Raw genomic sequence first — 22,689 nt, 5'->3', positions numbered from 1 at the left:
TTCACTATTAGTTCTACTTTTTCATATTCTAGTTCTAGATTTTCATCTGATACAATTTACAGTTAGTTTCCTGTTTTGTGATAAGAAAACCTAACAATAGAAAACATTTTTATTTCTATTTAGATCTACTCCCCCATAATATCTTCATTTGAATGTCAGTAATATATCTATGGTTTGTAAATAGATTTTGGTCGATTCTATCAAATTTTGGTTAATAATCTAAAATCCAAAATTAAGTAAAACAATGCTAGCAGACGTTTTTAAATAAAGGAACACTAACAAGTGTGAATTTAAGATGTTAACAGCTGAAATTCATTCTTGTGTGTGTTCGTAGGGATGGGAGTTTTGTTAAAGAATTTTGTGTCCTTAAAACCGTTAGGGTCTAATGAAGGGAGTGTCGATAGATAATGGGGTTACTCAATGGCTGTTTTAAAGTGCTGTCTCCCTGAAATACCTGGACAAGGTAGCATGAAACTCCATCATATCATTCTGACGACAAGCAAAACCAGAAGAGTTTCGGGAGTCACCACCACAAACAGATAGTAGGTGGGTGAGGCAGGTGGGTGTTTAAACCAGCACCAAGCATTATGTAATTGTGTGAGTGGGGTGGTGGCTTTTTTTGGTGTTCGGGAAGATGATTGTAGGTATCTTAGTGGAATTACAATGTTGTAGCCTTTATTGATGGCAACATGCTTTGACAATGTGACTGATGTGCAACAGCAAAAGACTGTCCAGTGACCAGACATACCTATATCCTCCGTAGGTGTTGTCACAACCTCCGCCATTTTGACACATTCCAGGGTTCTCCTGACACTCATCCACATCATCAAGACAGCCTGATCCGGTAAATCCAATTGGACAAGTGCAATGATAGCCATCTTCAAGAGCGTGGCATGTACCACCATTGCGACATGGCTGTGAAGCACAGTGGTCTATTAGATTACAATATTTCCCTGGAACAAAAAAACACAATTTATAACAAACCTTTTTCCATTTTGTCTGTTGTATTAAGAAAAATAATAAATCAATCAATAAAAGACTAATGTATATAAAGCATTAAAAAAATCCCCATTTCACATAAATAAACAAGGCAGCGCAGAACAATACTGATCTCCCTGATCAGTGTTTAAAATCAAGTAATGACATGGTCTGATATCAAGGTATTTGTGTAGTACACAATTACACATTATGTGACCTTGACATTTGACCGTTGCATCTGAAAACCCCCCACACGGAAACTGTTTCCCCCCCCCAATTTTATGTAATACTTGAATTGGACCTTTGGTCGTCTGGCCTGAAAAGTGACCTCAGGGAGTTTGATTTCTTTGACCACAGGAACTTAATTGTAATAGTAATTGCGCAGAAATCATACTTCTTATCCAAAGCAAGCCTTGTCAGTGAAGAAACACTGTGAAAAGTGCAAGCAGATTTCACTAACAGGAAATCAAGTTCTGGAACTGGAAATGGTAAGGAAGAAGGGACGATTAATCAAGTAGGGAAATCTACAGGAATTGTTTCATGATGTCCAATTTACAGGGCAATCAAATTTAGAAATTAACGCTGGCCTTGGGATAGTGGATATATGATGGTCATCTGTTTCTACAGTGACCAAGTCAATCAGGATAATAGCTTTTTACGATCAGACAAAACTGTTTGTAGGAAGTGACTAAGAACTGATATTAAAGGACAGAGACTTTTCTGCAAAACTTGATGACTTCTGTGATCTGTGGGAGGTCCACACCTACTGTTGTCTATATATGGAATCTTTACTCCAAAAAATGAAATATGAATTGAAAGTTCTCATTGTAATACCATTCAGGAATAGGGAATTTATTTCAAGATGAATCAAGAAACAAGATTATTTGCTTTGGCTTCAGACAACCACTGTATAATAATCATTTATCATTTTTCATCCATATGTATGTAAAAGGCACATGAATAAATATATTTCTAAAAAGATGATAAAAAAACAACAGCATTTTCCATTGTGATTTCTTCAGAGTGTTCAAATGAATCATTTTGTATATTTAGCTGTTGATTGAATGAAGAATGCAAGAGTTATCTCCCATTCTCTGGACATCATTATCAATGATTTATTTTGATGAGCTTGACAATGTTAACATTACAACAGTGCCTATCTCTGTTGTCTACGTTAATAGAACAAGGATACCTTCCTCTTAAACCCAGGTTAATATCACAGGTATACCACCTCTATTGTCCATTAATACAACAAGGATACCTATCTCTAAAACCCATGTTAATATCACAAGAAAACACCACTATTGCCCATTAATATAACAAGGATACCTATCTCTAAAACCCATGTTAATATCACAAGAAAACACCACTATTGCCCATTAATGTAACAAGGATACCTACCTCAGATGCCTATTTTAACATTACAAGGATACCTACTTCTATAAGTCTATTTTAACATTACAAGGGTATCTACATATAAGTCTATTTTAACATTACAAGGATACCTACTTTTATAAGTCTATTTTAACATTACAAGGATACCTACCTCTGTTGCCTACAATACAGTGACACACAAATTCAGTAAGGCTGTTGACTAGTTCACACGTTCCTCCGTTCTGACAAGGACGACTGTAACAAGAACTGCTCGGATCCTCGAATTCACATAGAGATCCAGAAAACCCTACAACATAATGATTATGGGTATTAGCCAAACATTATGTCAGTGTGACATTAAAGTCGCTCACCGCTTTAGAATGGTCGTTTGAAGAATGTTTGAACAAAAGTCAGTTAACTGTATAAAACTGTAAGAAATGTGATTTTTTCCACTTCAAATGATTTGTTCACTTCACATTAGACTACAACATAAGTTAGAAGAGTTATCACCCTTACACCCACTTGGATTATATATTGTACGACACAAAATATGAATTCTTGTCCAAGAACAAGCGTGTCATATTCCTATATTGTTAGAGTTTCATAAATAAATACACAAGACAAAAAATATTGTTGTGAAAGGTGTTTGAAAAGAAAGCACATCTTTGTTTGCGTCCCTCTGCTTGCCCAAGTTCATCAGTATTGATGATTGTCATGTTGACCTAAGCACGGCAGATAAATTGCGTCGCCATTTGCAACATTATGTATGTCGTGATACTTCCACCTTCCAATGTTTTTTTTATATACATGACATCATTTTACTAACCAAAGAACTGAAATGAACTGGAGTATCATTTTACTTGCCAAAGAACTAAAATAAACGGGAAACTCCAAATGTTGGAAATAAATCTGCGTCATGAAAATGCTTAAATCTTGGGCGGTCCAAGATCTCAAATCAAACATTCTTCTGACCACAATGGTTTGTTTAGAACATCACATCAGACTCTCGACAGTCAGACTGTGTACAAGACACATCGGAGGCTTACAACTTGCTTTTAGCAATTATTTTTATTTCGGAAAGAACAATAGAGGACTTGATAAAAGCAGGTGAGTGGCAGAGCTTCAAACTATCTCTTCACAATAACTTAAATATAGAAACGAAAAACATGCGCATGCACCACACCACACGACTTCTGTCTACACCAACAAACAAAATCAATAGACTGCCCGACTCCTGGCGAGAGCAGCATGAAAATACAAGGTTATAACCTCAGGACAAACATTGAATGAATTAGAAAAAGAAAGAATCTTAATTTACTTTCATTCACAAATTTTTCATGGCCATTATCCACATTTCAATTTTTAAAATGACTAAATATACTTGAGAAAATTGAATTTTACATCGTCTCTCCCTAGGAAGTTGAGAGAACAGACATAAATTTTAGTAATTTAGGCTACCTGTAAATAATGAAACACTCACCTATTTTACATCTACATTCCGGCCTAAAGTTGTTGTCCTGGATGACGGAGCATGTTCCATTGTTGAGACAGAGATTGGAACCCCAGCATGGATTATCGTGTTGACAGTATTCACCGACGTACTGCTCCCCACAACTATGACCAAAGAAATAGTACATAGTAAGTATTGCAATATAATATAAACTTTATTTATTTTACAATATTTATGAAACAAATTATTTCAACTTATATTAATCACTGTTGTTTGCCCGGATGTTAGCCTGCTGGGGGTCTTAAGATGTGATATAATCCGAAACATCAATAAAAAAATATGTAAAACCAAAGAATATCAGATTAGCACAGGGAACACCTTTGAGTTAGAAAAGGTATGTAAATCATTAAGCTAGGAAGAGTTGTCTTTCTTCCATTAGTAGTTATGTTAGTTACAAGTTGTCTCCCTTCCACTACTGAATGACTCAATAATATGGATAACTGCTTTTATTGAAAAAGTGCTTTAATTTTATAGTATTCCATATTCTATGTTTCTGTTTTTTCATTTATTTTTCTTGAACATCAAATCATTATACATGTAGTAGTTTTAATACTACAATTATTATTATTATTATTTTTTTTTTTTATTAACAGCCATCAGCACATATGATATCACTAAAACAAACTTGAAGTAACAGAAACACGTGTTAGAAATGTCCTTGATATGACTATGTTATACACATAAACTTGGGGCTCACGACGAGATATATGTTTGTGTTTTTCAGGGGATATAATATTATAAGGTTGTCGTGTTTATTCATTCCTAAGGCCAGTTAGAGAACGCTGTTGAGAGTGGTGAGACCCTACACAAGTAGACCCAGGGTACCTAGGGTCTGTAGTGTCCGTCGTGATCGGCACAAGTCAGAGTTTGGTCACTACAAACACCACAAACCACTTGGCCTTATCAGTAGACCTGCTGTACAGGCCCGTTTATTAGCAGGACTTCTTTCATACATATTTACAATATTATGGCTATCAGGACAAAGGTGAAAGCACAAACATATCCCCACAGTTGATTTTTTTGCAATACATTAGAGAAAATCAGCTACTTCAGGCTCAACAGGCCGTGCAAGGTCAAGCTGAGAAAAGCAATTCTTTAAACATTCTCAAATGACCAACCAACTAACCAATCATCAGGATCAAGAAAAACCATCTAAAACATCCAATTCCAGACCTTTACCTTATGATCCTACAAATCCGGTGTAGTTGTTATACCAGGAAGTAGGGCAGGATGAAGTTAAGGGGAAGACAGATCTCCACCTTTAAACTTTGAAGACAACTACGATAAAAAATTGGTTGTTGCATGACTATTCTGAGGACTTCTACCTAATATTATTTCATTTTCTCTGGTTTGCAACACTGTTTTCAAATAACTGCCAATTCAAAGTTATGTACTAATTGCAGAGATGACACAAGGTTTTAAGGTTGTAGTCAAGGCTGTAAAAAGTATGTGGTTTTACACCTATACTCAGTGTGACAGGTTTTACTTGTAAATAGGAAAATGTTTGCCATCTAGCTTCAAGCTAGAGAGACTTCCTTCAGTTAAATTGGTAGAGTGGTGGTCTGGGCTCCCTCGTTCAATTCCCCGAAGGAAGCACAATACTCTCATTGCTGTTGCACTAAATTTAATCAAATATTGTCAAGAGAATTTGATTTGCAGTACATAACCTACATATAATATGTAGGAAATACTGATATAGAACTAGAACACTTCAAATAAAGCCTATAAAATAGTACTATTCTTCAAAGTGGCTAGCAATGTTTGAATAACTAGAGTAGCCTCCCTTCTTACAAAGAACAAAACAAGAGCAAATGCATCAATTTAGATTGAAGGTCATCATTTATTTTTGAACTGAACTAAAACTTTTTTTTAAAATATGTTATTATTGATTTCCTTTATCATTTAAAATTCATATGATTTATAATATGGAATGCACCTTTAGTATCTATCCCCTATAGCATTGTCAGTAGTTCTAACAACATGAAGTAGATGAAGCTATCAGTCCAGATGGTGTGGTCAACAGCAGTTGAGTTCAGGTAAATAACGACCATCCATTGAGGTGTGACACACACACTCGACTCAACCCTCACCTGTCCATTTTCACCTGGCCAACTACACCACACCCTGGTTTTACCTCAACCAGGTACACAATACCTCAACAGACACCTGTATCGGGTGTCACCAATACAGGTATGCAAAGACCACCTGTGGTCACAGCTTGACCAGCCAGATACTATATAGACCTGACATGTTCATATACAACCTAGACTGTCCACTGTCAGTACTGCTCTGTTTTCAACAAGTTAAATAATACTTCAGCTATTATTCTTCACTTAGCAAGGGTCTTCACTGAGCAAATATCGAACCATTCCAGCTTCCAATTAGCAGGTATCAAGCCTATATGAGTAGTTAGGTGTGAATGCACTATACTTGTCAGTCAGTGTAGTGTTATAATTACCTAAAATGTCCAGCTTAAGAATGACACAAAAGGCATAGAGTTACAATAATGACACTTATATTGTTTTCACCATATAATGTTATTCAGAAAGACTTGGACAACCATGTTGACCTGATAATAAACACTCGTACTATTTAGGCATTTAAAAACATTTTAACGAATTTTATTTTTTAGTTTTCAGTTGTTTTTTTTTGCTCAGATAATTTATAAAGATTGTCAGTTTTCAGACTAATAAATAAGACCTCTATGTATATAAGTTCATTTAGTTGTTATTGTTTGAGAGAACTTTTTTGAAATGGTTATTAATTTACTACATGCACTACATGGCATATATAGCAGGGTTGTACTATTGCTAGTTATGTGTTTTTCATTTGTTTTTGTTTCGGTGTCAAAGACAGGCACAGTTTGTGGTTTAAAGAGTGGTATAATGTGATGCAAAACATTTTGCATTGACCATTTGCATTGCCTATCATAGTAACAACACACTAACAATTGTAGAAACAAATCTAAATAAATCAAATACACATGTACCTATATACCTATATTGAGAAAACAACGAACAACTAAAACATCTGAAACTCATGCGGTACGTGATGGCGGAGATAAGTATGAGGAAGCTGTGGACCGTGTGTGGTGATACAATTATACAGAATATTATAAAGGAATTACCACCACAAAAAAAACTACATCTGTATCTGTGTGCAATCTCTGGCACTAAGCTATATCACCCTGATTAATTTACAGGGAACACAGCATCATACACACACACATCACTCCTTCTGATTAGTGCACTGTGCCTCCCCTTATCTCCAGTAAGCCAGAACATGGCGGCAAGATTGTGATGCTGATAATGTTTTAAATATCAACTAACATATATGTAGGCCCATCAAAGTCAAAAGAACCTTTGACTCTGTGAATAGGCAACATGATCAAATGCATGCCTGCACTCACGGTGAAGTTCAATCTTTGTACATATTATGATATAACCCTCTAATAACAAAAGAATTTGTCTTATAAGACATCTCAGAATCTCATCATTTCATACAAAAAAACTGTCATACTGTATGCTGTCATACAATGACAGGTCATACTGTAAGCTATCAAAAACAGACATGTCATACTGTAAGCTGTCATACGTCGACATGTCATACTGTAAGATATCATACGCTGGTATGTCATACTGTAAGCTGTCATACACTGACATGTCATACAGTAAGATATCACGCCTGCATGTCATACGGTAAGATATCATATGCCAGCATGTCATACGGTAAGATATCATATGCCGGCATGTCATACTGTAAGCTGTCATACACTGACATGTCATACGGTAAGATATCATATGCCAACATGTCATACGGTAAGATATCATATGCCGGCATGTCATACTGTAAGATGTCATACACTGACATGTCATACTATAAGCTGTCATACACTGACATGTCATACTGTACGCTGTCATACACTGAAATATCATAGTGTAAGCTGTCATACACTGACATGTAATACTGTAAGCTGTCATACACTGTCATGTCATACTGTAAGCTGTAATATACCGACTTGTGATACTGTAAGATGTCATACACTGGCATGTCATACTGTAAGATGTCATATACTGACATGTCATACTGCAAGATGTCATACACTGACATGTCATACTATAAGCTGTCATACACTGACATGTCATACGGTAAGATATCATACGCCGGTATGTCATACTGTAAGCTGTCATACACTGACATGTCATACTGTAAGCTGTAATACACTGACATTTCCTACTGTAAGCTGTCATACACTGACATGTCATACTGTAAGCTGTCATACACTGTCATGTCATACTGTAAGCTGTAATATACTGAAACGTCATACTTTAAGATATCATACACTGGCATGTCATACTGTAAGATATCATATGCCGGCATGTCATACTGTAAGATGTCATACACTGGCATGTCATACTGTAAGCTGTAATATACTGACATATCATACTGTAAGCTGTAATACACTGACATGTCATACTGTAAGATGTCATACACTGACATGTCATACTGTAAGATATCATACGCCGGCATGCCATACTGTAAGCTGTAATACACTGACATGTCATACTGTAAGCTGTAATATACTGAAACGTCATACTTTAAGATATCATACACTGGCATGTCATACTGTAAGATATCATACGCCGGCATGTCATACTGTAAGATGTCATACACTGACATGTCATACTGTAAGATATCATACGCCGGCATGTCATACTGTAAGATGTCATACACTGACATGTCATACTGTAAGATATCATACATCGGCATGCCATACTGTAAGCTGTAATACACTGACATGCCATACTGTAAGCTGTAATACACTGACATTTCATACTGTAAGATGTCATACACTGACATGTCATACTGTAAGCTGTAATACACTGACATGTCATACTGTAAGCTGTAATACACTGACATGTCATACTGTAAGCTGTAATACACTGACATTTCATACTGTAAGATATCATACACTGACATTTCATACTGTAAGATGTAATACACTGACATTTCATATTGTAAGCTGTCATACACTGACATGTCATACTGTAAGCTATCATACACTGACATGTCATACTGTAAGCTGTAATATACTGACATGTCATACTGTAAGATATCATACACTGACTTGTCACGTTGTAAGCTGTCTTACACTGACATGTCATACTGTAAGCTATCATACACTGACATGTCATACTGTAAGCTGTAATATACTGACATGTCATACTGTAAGATATCATACACTGACTTGTCACGTTGTAAGCTGTCTTACACTGACATGTCATACTGTAAGCTATCATACACTGACATGTCATACTGTAAGCTGTAATATACTGACATGTCATACTGTAAGATATCATACACTGACTTGTCATATTGTAAGCTGTCATACACTGACATGTCATATTGTAAGCTGTCATACACTGACGTATCATACTGTAAGCTGTAACATACTGACATGTCATACTGTAAGATATCATACACTGACTTGTCATATTGTAAGCTATCATATACTGACATGTCATACTGTAAGCTGTAACATACTGACTTGTCATACACATACACAATGTATATGATACTGACACATCCCTGTAACAATATATCCTAGATGCAGTATAAAATACAACAACAGGATAGACCTGTATTACTTACACACATCATGTCTAACCACTAATTGAAACGAGACAACATCACTGAATTATTCATGCCTATATGTTTCCCAGATACATGGAATCAAGATTTACCTTCATTATATACATACAAATTAACTATGACTATTACCTAGTGTTACATGCTTCATCTAGCATGATACATCCAGTAAATCCCAACTCCTGTCCACAGTTTCTGCGGAGTGGGAAACACCTGACCTCACATATCCAGCAAGTTCAGATTGATAAAAAATATTTTTTCTTAAAATGACTTTTTTTATATCAGTTTTTTTTTTATCAATAACATACAGCATGGTGAAATATCTGTGTATATATATATATCATATAAAAGCAAAAAAAAGCATTATATGAAATAAAACAATACATCATAGATTGCATAGAGTTGGGTTAAGATAATGTGCATTATGTGTTTACTTACATGCATAATGAAGGACAGCGATGGACAAGACTTTTTGAGTTGGTCTTTGTTTTAAAGTTAGTATGGTGAATGAAATAGACAAAAGATAAGACAAACTAGCAATACATAGTAAAGGTGATTTTATGCTTCCAATTTCATTTCTTAAAAATGTTTCCTTAATTGTTTCTACAAGATGTAACAGTATTTCAGCAGACAACAGCAGTTAGAGGTGAATGTAACGTTAGGTAGTCGGTGAGGTAATTGTATATTACAGATTTAATGCTGGGAAGGCTGTCAGCCAATCAGAAGTCACCCTCTGTTATCTCCACGACAGGTGCTCTCACAAGTGTGTGACCCAGAAACCCTACTATGAGTCTAGAGGAGCTGATTTTATCATTTTACTATATGTTGGCTGGCATACACAAATATGATGTATGTACAAGCTCTGTAAGGCTATGATGTACTGACATGATCAATCCCCCTATTTCACAGCCCAGGCAAAGTTAACAATTTCCAATCCCAGTATTCCCAGGTTACATAACGTATCCCTAAACCTCATGATTCCCAATTGCAAGGTCTGAATCACACATTCCCTACCCCTATTATTTCCTAGGTCCACACTACGCAATCCCTCTCCCTATTATTCCCCAGGTCCATGCTACGCAATCCCTACCCCCATTATTCCCCAGGTCCACACTACGCAATCCCTCTCCCTATTATTCCCCAGGTCCACACTACGCAATCCCTCTCCCTATTATTCCCAAGGTCCACACTACACATCCCCATTCCATTATTACCCAGGTCCGAACATGCTTTGCCCACATCATTCTGAAGGACTTAATTCCAAAGGTCCATACTCTACAATCCCTACCCCCATCATTCTGAAGGACTTAAATCCCTAGTGTCATACGTTACAATTCCTACCCCCATCATTCTGAAGGACTCCATTCCCATGGTCCATACTCTACAATCCCTACCCCCATCAGTCTGAAGGACTTAATTCCTAAGTGTTATACGTTACAATTCCTACCCCCATCATTCTGAATGACTTAATTCCCAAGTTCCATACTTTACAATCCCTACCCCCCATCATTCTGAAGGACTCAATTCCCAAGGTCCATACTCTATGATCCCTACCCCCATCATTCTGAATGACTTAATTCCCAAGTTCCATACTTTACAATCCCTACCCCCATCATTCTGAAGGACTCAATTCCCAAGGTCCATACACTACAATCACTAACCCCATCATTCTGAAGGACTTAAATCCCAAGGTCCATACACTACAATTCCTACCCCCATCATTCTGAAGGACTCAATTCCCAAGGTCCATACACTACAATCCCTACCCCCATCATTCTGAAGGATTCCACTATATCAAACTCGGCAACAATATGACAAATGCAAAATTTGATTTGGTTATTATTTTTGTAACTTTTAATATTAAATCATGATATTGATATGCTATATTTAGAATCAGTACCTCCTAATAATACACATAAAATACTTAAATTGAATACGAAAAAATTGAGAATTGAAAATTTCACTTTGTCAACACATCACATCTGAAACACATATACTCTGAAAGGTATACAGACATAAAATCTCTCAAAAACATTGATTTATCTGTTAACAAGTGGAAACAAAACAATTTTAACGTAGCACAGTAGATATAGAGTAAGTCACTATCAAATTATTAAACGTACTATAGGTATATACTATTTCCTCAATTAGCACATCTCTAAATCAAAGTTAAGTAACACTTTTAATATATTTGTAAATGAGATTTGAAGAGTAATGCCAGCACACAAGACATGTAAGGTTGTCTGTCCTCTGTTATTTATACTTGCATCTCCCTTTTGTGCCTCAGTGATGGGGATAAACCAGCCTCTACAGACTGGGAGACTAACAATGTCTCCAAAGGAAAGAGCTGCCCTGCGCGCTCCCCTCCCAGGTTTTCACTTTCATTGCAACAAATTTTATTTCATTTAGAAAAAGGATTGAACAACAGGCATAGCCTATATTAGTTCTCTCCTAAAGGTAACAGTGGGTGTATAAATATATATATATATATAATATAGTATGTTGTTATTTTGAAATTTCAAAGTTGATTATTTTAAGTATGAAACATAAAATGTTTAAATACGAGATATGAGTTTGGAAGTAAGGACAAAATTTACTTGTAAGTTTGGAAGCAAGGACAAAATTTACTTATAATTGACATTTGTAATTGTGTTATTTTTTACTATTGTAGTTACAAAACACAATGCTATTGTTAACCTTTGACTGTCCTTATATAATTCAATAACTGTGTTACTGACTGACTGTGGGAGAAATCTCACACATGGTCGTTATTGTGACTTCTCAATCAAAACAACTGCACGTCATCTTATGCATAAGATCCTATTACTAAAGAATGTACATGTTGAGATAAGATTGCTGTTGAGGAAGATATTTACAGAAATAACAATGCGATATCTTTTCGAAATTTACGTTAGTAACATTGTTATTTAAGAACTTTTTTACTCTTCACATTTAATCATATAATCAACTCCAATTTTTCCCTCATTTCTAAATGCTTTGAAAATTGATAATTAAATTCTTCTTCATTTATTATATCATTAAATCCACTTGTAAGAAATATGTCAAACTGACATATATATCATAAATATATAATATATAGTATAGGAATGTCAGGCAAATCTTGACATTAACTATAAGGTGTGTATTACCAGTATTTTTCATCCAAAATAAAAACGTTTGCACATGGAACCTATACCAGTGATCACCACATGTTTGTTCATAGTCTGGCCTAGTTCACCAACATTGACAGTACATTGTATTAGGAGTATCCTAAATACATTCAATCTCAACTTATTCACATGTTCACAATATATCAGATATTTTTCTACGTTGTTAACCTATCCAATTTCTTGTATATCACCTTGAGATGTTAACCTACTTGAATCAGATATAAAATGTATCCCATATCATGTTAAGTTGTTAACCAATCAGGTTTTTTGTATCATCTCAAGTTGCTAACCATCAGATATCTAGTATCATTTTGGTTTGTTTTATGAAAAAAAACCCACCCAGGTAACTATTTATATATCATACACAAATTTTGTTGAAGTCGTTTAAACAATATCTAAATGCGTCATTCGATCAATTATAATGTCATTATTGACAGGTGTTTTTGACAAGTCAATACGTATCTTTGCTACATGCATACAAGCACTTATTCTTGTATCAAAATCAAAGTTGAAGAATTCCTCAAAGTCAATAAACTATGTCTACAATAAAGTTATCATAATTACATAAATGATCAAGTTGGGTGTTCTAAGTACCAAATTACAGGTGTAAACAAAACATTTAAAAATCAGAATAGATAAATGATTGATATCAATGTAGGTCAAAAGAGGCAGTCAAGCTGAAACCTTGTACACCTGAGGGTAGAGTGTACACCCTGCCAGCATCAGGCAGGTCAACCACCACCCCTGGAACAAAGACTGTGGCGAAACGTCACAAAACCTCACACACGTCAGGACCAGATAACATCGCCTCATGCCTCTGCAAGGGGAACCGCCACAAAAAAATGTCAGAAACCACAAAGGACCTCAGGCTTATCTTGACAAAAACTGTATTTGTTAAGAAATACTTAATTGAATTTGAATGCTATAATAAAAAAAACTCCCAGTGATTGTCAAACCTTTATAGGAGATAAACACATATCTTATGTGTGGAAGGTAACATTTACAATTTTGGCTATAAGTCAAATAGCGTATGAACCATAATCTGCTCAAGTTTTATGATGCATAAAACCCCCACTATAAACAGGTGCACCGGTACTCAGCACTTAAGTTTTCAACACTTTTATTGTCATTTACAATAGTTTTTACACATGTCTCAATCCATTTAAGAGGTAAATTTTGCAGGTGCAACAACCTAGACCTAAGGCTCTAACGCCTCCTGCTCCGGTTTAAACAATGGAGGGCATGCTCATAAAACAAAAGGGGTCATCTCAGCATCAAATACCAGTACAGGGGTCATCTCAGCATGATATATATATGGATATGGAATGTGGCATAGGAAAGAGCGTGAATCATACACTGCATGTTTATATACAGTTGCACCAGGTGATGCATCTGTTATGTTTTCTCCGCTTTACACTGACTGGAAACAAACAAATCGTACATTATAAGAGTCTAAGGGGTACAAGGCCATCTAGGAAAACAAAGGATAGCGGAATGCTGGTTGTTTGTTTACACAGAGATCGGTTACAGACCAAAGAGGTGTATGTTTGTAAACAATAGCCGAGTATCTATAATTAAACCATAATGATGAGCATTGTTAGGGAAGACATAGGAGGTCTTCAGGCATTAATTGTTAAAGTAGACACATATCTCCTAGCATTGTTACAGCTCACACAAGGCTCTTAGTATTGTAGGGTTGATGTAAGACTTTCAACATTTTTTGGGTCGACAGAAGACTCCGAAAATTGTTTGAAATGACTCTTACGATTGCTTAAGTTGGCTCAGGACTCCAAGCATGGGCTTGGTTCCCAGATTTGCTAATGTTTAACCGTGTTAGACATGATGCTCTGAAATTATCACTGTTCATCTGTTCAGATATTAATAACACATGGTAAGAGCATTTTTTTTTAGATTAAAGTTTATTCATTTTAAATCAATTGTGAAATAAGTTCTATGAACATATACTAATCACTCTTGTTGGCCTTAATGGTAGCATGCAGGGTCTGGAGGAAACCAGAATACCCAGAGAAAACCCATGTGGTCGGGTAGGTGATCCCATACTTTATCACATCAGATCAGGGGGTATCCTTGGTGAAAGGCGAGTGCGATATCTAATGCGCCACCCGATCAACCTAAAAGAGCACTTCAAAAGCTTAAATTGCAAGTTACATTTGAAGTTATATGAAATGCATTTTAAAAAGAACTACGTATATACCTGGTTGTGTTACTTTATAAGAGCCATGCACTAACACTTTAATGGGTGCAACAAGACTATAGGTATTCGGATGCATCAAATGTACGCATTTAAAATGAATTCCTATTCTGAAGTTTATTTTACAGAATATGACAACATAGTCCAAGCTAATACGAACTATCTTATGGAGGAGTAGAATTCAGCTCAATCTCTGTACCTTACCACTGCTGAGCTGCTTCAGAGATAATGTGGTAAGGTAAATATTGACAGGGATGATAATTCTCCAGTCATCAAACAATAATCCACCAATCAGATCAGCAGAGTGACCCAAATCTGGGGCTCAATCTCCCCTAAAAACACTCAAGTATAGTACTGTACAGCAACTCCAGGGCCTTTGACCTATGTGGCTGATAAAGGCTAAATCTAAGGCCGAAGCATGGTTAGCTTTCTGACTTTGGCATCACTCACAGATTTTTCAAATGTTGTCACATAATTCTAAGGATTTTAACGGATTTTAAAAAAATAATGAATTTAATCAATCAAGACACAACAAAATAAACAAAACCTAATAACTAAAAAAAGTTTAAGTTACACATTTGCCTGCAGAAAGTCTTATGAAACCTCCTAAGCTGATGTAAATACCTGGATTTGTTTTCAAGACCCATAAGCCTCTGCTGTCTGTCATTTAAACCAATGTTAAACCCGCCTGGTCAGTTAACGTTTTGGTCAGTCAACCATGTCAAGCTAATTTGAATATCTTTACTCAAAACATTCCTGTAAAAGCATATTAATGCTACTTTACAGCCTAAAGCTTTTTCTTTAAAATCCCCTGAATTCATATACATGATATTCACAAATACTACAGGAATTTCTTCTCCGATGTTTTAATCTCTTATCTTTCATTTTATTTTTGATAAAAATATAAAAAATCAACTTGTCTTATTCATGATTACATGATAACTAGCCTTACATTCAACACAAAACGGTTCTTTCCCAAACAAATCTTTTCTTTATGTTTAAATCCAATAGTAAAATTTCATGTACCAGAAACATTTAAATTTTAATTTTCTTCTAGCATAATATCTGTACAGTATAGTTATTATGGGATATAATGAAACTTCATGTCAATCTAATTAACCAACCCACAGGTAAAACCCTAATGATGTCAGCACACGTAAAATATCCTTACCACCCTTCAATTATAACACGGCAATTCTAAAGACGGCAGCTGCTCACAGAATCGTTCTAATAGGTAAAGTAAATAGGGTTTTTGTTCAGCACTACTGCTACACATTTCTCTTGTTGTTGGGTATGAACTGTTAACAAACTCTCACCATTATGAAGGCACAGTAAATGTTAACGTACTGGCGTGGCTCTATAGTTATATTTAATTATGTGATCTCCAGGTAAATCATTCTATCAAAGCAATCCAAACACTACAGTCCCTCACCAGGGGTTGTGACAATTCTTGAGATTTTAATTCATAGATTTATTTGATATCATTGTTTACCATTTTCGATTTTCAAACAAATACTTTATCAACTGGACCCACAGGTATCAGTCATTCAGAGAAATTTTATTCAAATTTCTTGTACATATTTCACAAATCAAAATTAATTACACCTAGGAAGTTATTGGTATTTTACAATGGCTGCAATACTAGCTCTTTATTATCATTATCAGTACAGTATAATGGTTCTTCATCATAATCATTGATATGTTCGATGTGGTTTACCCACCACCAAAAACCTAGCTCGTCCTTAAATGACCATAGTAAGTTAATAAGATGTAAAAGCACAAACAAACGGAACATTATACATTCCAATACAGGCCTTAATTATGACCTAGGCTTCTGTAAGGTAGTACGCATATCCTTAACATTCAATAAGTGACAAAAATTATCAAAATTTGTTAGAAAACATGTTTCTAGGATTTGATGGCATATTGGTGTTTTTTAAAATGAAAATTGTATGTTAATTGTGATCACTTTATAAAACTCTGGTCAGTAAAGATAACTAATGTAAGCTAACTCTGGTCAGTAAAGGTAAGTAATGTAAGCTAACTCTGGTCAGTAAAGGTAAGTAATGTAAACTAACTCTGGTCAGTAAAGATAAGTAATGTAAGCTAACTCTGGTCAGTAAAGGTAAGTAATGTAAACTAACTCTGGGCAGTAAAGATAAGTAATGTAAGCTAACTCTGGTCAGTAAAGGTAACTAATGTAAGTTAACTCTGGTCAGTAAAGGTAAGTAATGTAAGCTAACTCTGGTCAGTAAAGGTAACTAATGTAAGCTAACTCTGGTCAGTAAAGGTAAGTAATGTCAGCTAACTCTGGTCAGTAAAGGTAAGTAATGTAAGCTAACTCTGATCAGTAAAGGTAAGTAATGTAAGCTAACTCTGGCGGTATATGATACAGTATATGAACGGATCTGTGATTGGGGTTAAGACCTCTGGACGCAATCTGTACATAGTAATAATAGTCTGTATACCTATACTGAACCATCAAAGGATAACCAACGTCAATTGGTACAGCTGAGGTCTTAAAATGCGGAGAATTTCTTACAGTAATTGTCACGGAAACAAACACCCAGTTCCCAGAAGAAAGCAGATTCCACAAAACATTAAGTAACCAATTGTGCGTGACAAGACTATCTTATCCATTCTGGTACTGTACAACATCAGAAACACCTGTTAATTAGTAAATACACAGGTAATTGCGCAGTGTCTGTCACACTCAGCAGATCAAACACTCTTACAGATCTATGGTAACGCCAGGTGGATCTACACCATCGGAAATCAATCAATAGGTATGATTTTTGACAGGTGTGTTGAGATATATAGGGAGGGTGGTCTGTTTGGTACATGTTCCATAGAACTATAACATGGTCTCTATAGAACTATAAGTGGTTGTGTGTTTGTTGTAATAAACAAGGAGTATATATCCTTTCAAATAGCTACATGTCAAATACATCTAAACTGGAAGCTGGCACCAATACACTTTAGACAAAAGGGTCACACTAATGTGCCAAATCTATACCCCATCTACCTCCACCACAGCTGATAGGCTGCCAGGTAAGACCAGGTAAACGACATACCTGTTCAGGTGGGCAGGACAAAGCCTTGACAAGGTGCAAATCACACTAGACAGACTACCACCGCCACCACAAAGCTAGACAGGCTGTACCCATCAGTCACACAGGCTATTCAGCAGGCAATTTAACTATCAACTCGTACATTAAACGCATATAGGTTTCAAAGTCGCAATTTCTAATACATACCAACTTAAGATGGTTTGAATTCACACGAACTTCACTAGGTTGTGATTATTCCTTGCATAAATCATTAATGACACGAAGATGTAGATATAAACTCTTTCAGTTACAAGTGTTATACTGTACTGTGTAGCATATATATATACATACATTCTTTATTCTGTGGAACAGTGGTTACCTTATAAAGAAATATCAAACCAATTCAATAAATCATATATAGTATAAACTTCAGTAACTTTTCAGTTTGATAAAAATATATTTGAATTTGCTGAATGAAAACAGTGAAAATTTAAAGGACCCAGAAACAATTTCTATTTACATTTCCACTGCAAATTCTTTTGTAAGAGTTACCAGAAGAAATTGCATAGGGCTATGAACACAATTTGATCAGCATTATTTTGAAGCTTCTCCTGTATTAAATAATGAGACAACTGTTAAAAGCTGACATTCTGTGACATTAACTCATTCACCCCTGAAGACACATTTGAACTCTTCCAATTCAAAGGTTAGAACAGTTCATTATGCAATTTCAGGGGTGAATGAGTTAAGCTGTTCTAGGAATCTTGTTCACACTTATGACACTGTCACTTCAATAACGAAAATATAAGGGAAACATATAATAACTAGATGGAACTTGAATCTGTTTCCTTGAACCAATAAACCATAACCCATTGGACTTGCCAACACTGATATTAACTTCAACATACATTATCGGAATTATATTGAATTCATCTATATAATCAAATTTTAATTGAAGATAATTATGGTTCTGTTTAAGAGTATTATATTTTGAATATTTTTCATTCGACTCAATAGCAATGTTATTTACTGTAAATATTGGATGTACTTGATGTGTGGTTTAGATATACTCTTTACAACATGAAAGTCATCCTGATATGGAGAAGCTGAAAAGGTATCTTTTAATCTGCATTTACTAGGTACACCCTGAAACATGTTCCTCGTTTTACTTTTCATCATATGTACATATAGTTTCAATGGCTGTGACTCATACCTGCAGACATTAATATATCGTCAGTGTTTGTTATTCACAGGGAAGCATCTCCCTCACATCACTTCAATCTCAGGCATTCCCCAATTAAAGAAATACCTAGGTTTAAGTATCTGCTTAACAAAAAACAGTCGCCACGTTAAAATGTCTATTTGTTTGCTTTGATATGTAACAGGAAAGTCAATACACCAGTAGGATGAAAGGGGAAGACAGCAAACAACTTGTTACGAGATCGGTGACTAGCCGTGACACCAGTACATTCGTAAAATATTAATCTACCATCAAAACAATGTCTGCATGAATATTTCAAGACTGTGAAACTATAAGTTATTTCCCACCGTACACTAGAACGATAACAAATCCTAATTATAATTATTATGCTGTCAATACGGTTACATGAGAAAATTAAACTGCCTCCACAGGTGACGTAGCCATCATACACAAGTTGTTGCTTTCCATACCATATTATATAAAAATCTTCCCAGAACATCAATTGACAAGTTTCTCTTTCTTCTCACTTAGTCTGTCACATACAAGAATCTTGACCATTCGTCACATGAAGACATACAATATTAGCCCCATGCTCCCCATGACATCGCCCATGTATAGAATAGACCTGAATCATACGGTTTTCTTATAAAGTCACTACTACTGTTGTGCTAATTCTTTTATTTTTGAAAACAATTGAAAAATAGGATCACTTATCAAAAAAACCCTTTTGAAGACTATCTGCCACCCGCAAGTCAAATCCACTTCCTCACATGTTACCTAATGAAAATATCAGGATGAATGATCAAGATAAAATCTTTTATCCGGTATAAAAGTAGAGGTAACGTTTAGAACCCTTTTTTTCCCATTCAAACCCCTGTACACACATCAGACATCATAATCTTCTTCCATAAAGGACTGAAATTCAATCTGGGGACAATACAAAGGAATGACGATGGATAAAAAGTCATGTGACATGTGTGGTGGTTGAAGTGGCAACCCCTCTTCGTCTCATGGCATTTCCACCCACAATACCTGTACACAGGTCCCTATAGCTACCGATCACACAATGGCCGACCCGACAGATGGTATCATTGTAGGGCCCTACCTAGCACCTGTCTGTGGGGTCACGACTGATCGCACACGTACAGTACATACAACGGCATACCCCACATAACCCAGATACAGCTGGTCATAGCGCCACAAGTGGAAAGACACAGGACACGAAGGGCATGTCTTACTAATGACTTTCTGTCTGATAATAGTACTATATAGTCGCTGGTAGTCACCGAACTGTATCCTATATATCTAGAAATATCTACTCTAGATCTATGCTGGTTTAATAATACAAGAAACATTCTAATACCACCCCAACCTTAACCGATGGTATCAATTTCACTGACAATAAATCTGTCAACATTGTCAATTTATTTCCAACAAAAGAATAAGAAATTGTAGTTAAGTTAAGCAAAACTTGACTTATTGAATTCTTTGTTCCAAACATTTTTTTTTATAAAAATATATTAAGCATAGTAAATGTTTTGAAAAAATATATTTAGTATAGTAAATTTGTGTATTAAGTTACAAAATTCTAAAAGATCATAACACTTATTGAACACTTCCTGAAATATAACGAAGTTTGAGATTTCTGTAATATTACTAGAAATAAAATGATGTGATTTCAATCTCATTAATATACAATCAAAATTCTTCTCCAATACTCTAACCTAAAACTTATATTTGATTTTTAAAATTTTATCTAGAGTTTGAAATCTGGTCTGGCCCTAATGCATTTTCCTTTCAGAGTTTCCTGTTCACTATACGCATCAGTGCTAAAAGCACTGATGCGTATAGTGAACATCTATAATCTACAAATTTGGACTACCAAACACCCGGTGGCTTCTGATTTCATAATCTTGTATCACTACAACTTATTTATAAACGGTGTATGTATTTATTCAATAACATTGATTAACTATAGTGTGTTATGTATGGTAACAATGCACAGTGTAATTATCAAATAATTATATATTTAAGTATTGTACATTTAACTCCATAAATAGCTAATCATGTCAGACTTGTAATGTTGAATTCTTACAAATACATGCTCAAGCTAAATCAGACTGTTTATTATTATCTCCCAATTGCGTTGAATTCAATCTGTTGCTCGTGTCAAGAGTATGAGCCGCTTTATAATTGGGTATGGATATATGTGCACCATAATTATAACAAACACATATCACTAAAAAAATCTTACTATAAATACTGTCAGCTCCAATTTGAATCGGCAATCAAGGCCATCTTAAGATTGTATATCTCATGACGTCCGCACATACAACAATGACTTGCACAGTATACATACAACCATCTGACCACTTCTATTTAAAATTATTTACAACCATACCATTTAAATATATAATTCAAAAATCAGCGATTGTTTATCAAGCCTTGCATGATCAACCATGCCACTTAAACGGTTTGCGTAATTGTAATGTTGAGTGTCAGCCTGCCATTGCCATCACAGCGAGTCTGAAAATCTAAAGAATCGTAGCTAGCCCCACAAGATATTATTATGATTAAACAACAAAGCGATAATTTCCAAATACCAGGCCCAGCAGAGAAACAATACTCAAGCAGGCCCTTACCTTACCCAACACGTTTTAAGTTAATATATCTGTTTTAATTTGTAGACTGGTTTTTAACATAATATATTTTAGCATAAAAAATCCACAAAATAAAACGCATTAAACAGCGATATTTCTCCTTACAAGTGGGTTATAAGCCTGTCATATATTAAACCTCTGGGGTATTTTAAATATTTTGGATCTCTCTTATCAGTATGTTCCATGAGTTGATTTTATCAACTCCAAACAATTAAGGTGCTTCCAGTCAAATTTTATAATCCTTACAGCTGCGTTAGAGATATTACATTGCTAAATTGTTTTATAATCAGTCCCACACTCCTTTTACATAAAGGAAACCTTATTCAGAACTGATGCTGGCAACAGAAGGCATCACCAACATCCACGACAGATTTAACAAAAATCTTGAGTTGCAATATTTTACTTTACACTGATAAGTACTGTCTTTATTACTGGTATATATTTCTTTACATACATGTCTTCCTTAGCTGCATTGTACCTTTATCCAGCAATAACTATAAGTCCAGGAGCAAACACATTTTCTCTCGACTTATTGGGCTGTGGTTGTTATAGGACAAGGGAATATTTAGCATTTGTTGCAATTTTTACCGAACTGCAATAAATATGGATGGGCTTATTAGCAGACATGGTCTAACTACCAGTAAACCCTTATTTTGTTTACCAAACAGAACTGAGGACATTGCAATGACCTAACTAGTCAACTAGTTAAACTTAATAGAGTAAATATTCTTACACTGGGGTTGACTAACTGCCAAATTCCAGACAAGACACAATGGCAGAAAACAATGCCATGCTAAGATAATCTGGTCATTGGTTTTCTAGACATCTTTGTCTATCACTTCATTTTTGGCAGATTATGCACATAAATGGGTTTAACCTAATTGC

General features: G+C 35.3%; 1 protein-coding gene across 3 annotated transcripts in view; it reads right to left on the bottom strand.

The window, feature by feature from the left end:
- Positions 1 to 22,689, bottom strand: part of LOC110449851 (neurogenic locus notch homolog protein 1-like) — an 89,131-nt gene that overhangs the window by 55,167 nt on the left and 11,275 nt on the right. For all 3 annotated transcript variants that reach the window (XM_021496978.1, XM_021496979.1, XM_021496980.1), the window contains exons 3-5: positions 3,833 to 3,966; positions 2,525 to 2,659; positions 749 to 953 (exon numbers count right to left, since the gene is read on the bottom strand). In XM_021496978.1, coding sequence (XP_021352653.1) covers positions 749 to 953; positions 2,525 to 2,659; positions 3,833 to 3,966 — 474 coding nt within the window. The remainder of the gene's footprint in view (positions 1 to 748; positions 954 to 2,524; positions 2,660 to 3,832; positions 3,967 to 22,689) is intronic.

This window comes from Mizuhopecten yessoensis, unplaced genomic scaffold, assembly GCF_002113885.1.
Source record: "Mizuhopecten yessoensis strain PY_sf001 unplaced genomic scaffold, ASM211388v2 scaffold4835, whole genome shotgun sequence".
Lineage (NCBI taxonomy): Eukaryota > Metazoa > Mollusca > Bivalvia > Pectinida > Pectinidae > Mizuhopecten > Mizuhopecten yessoensis.
The sequence above is the reverse complement of the archived record's forward strand: the minus strand, read 5'-3'. Positions and strand labels throughout refer to the sequence as shown.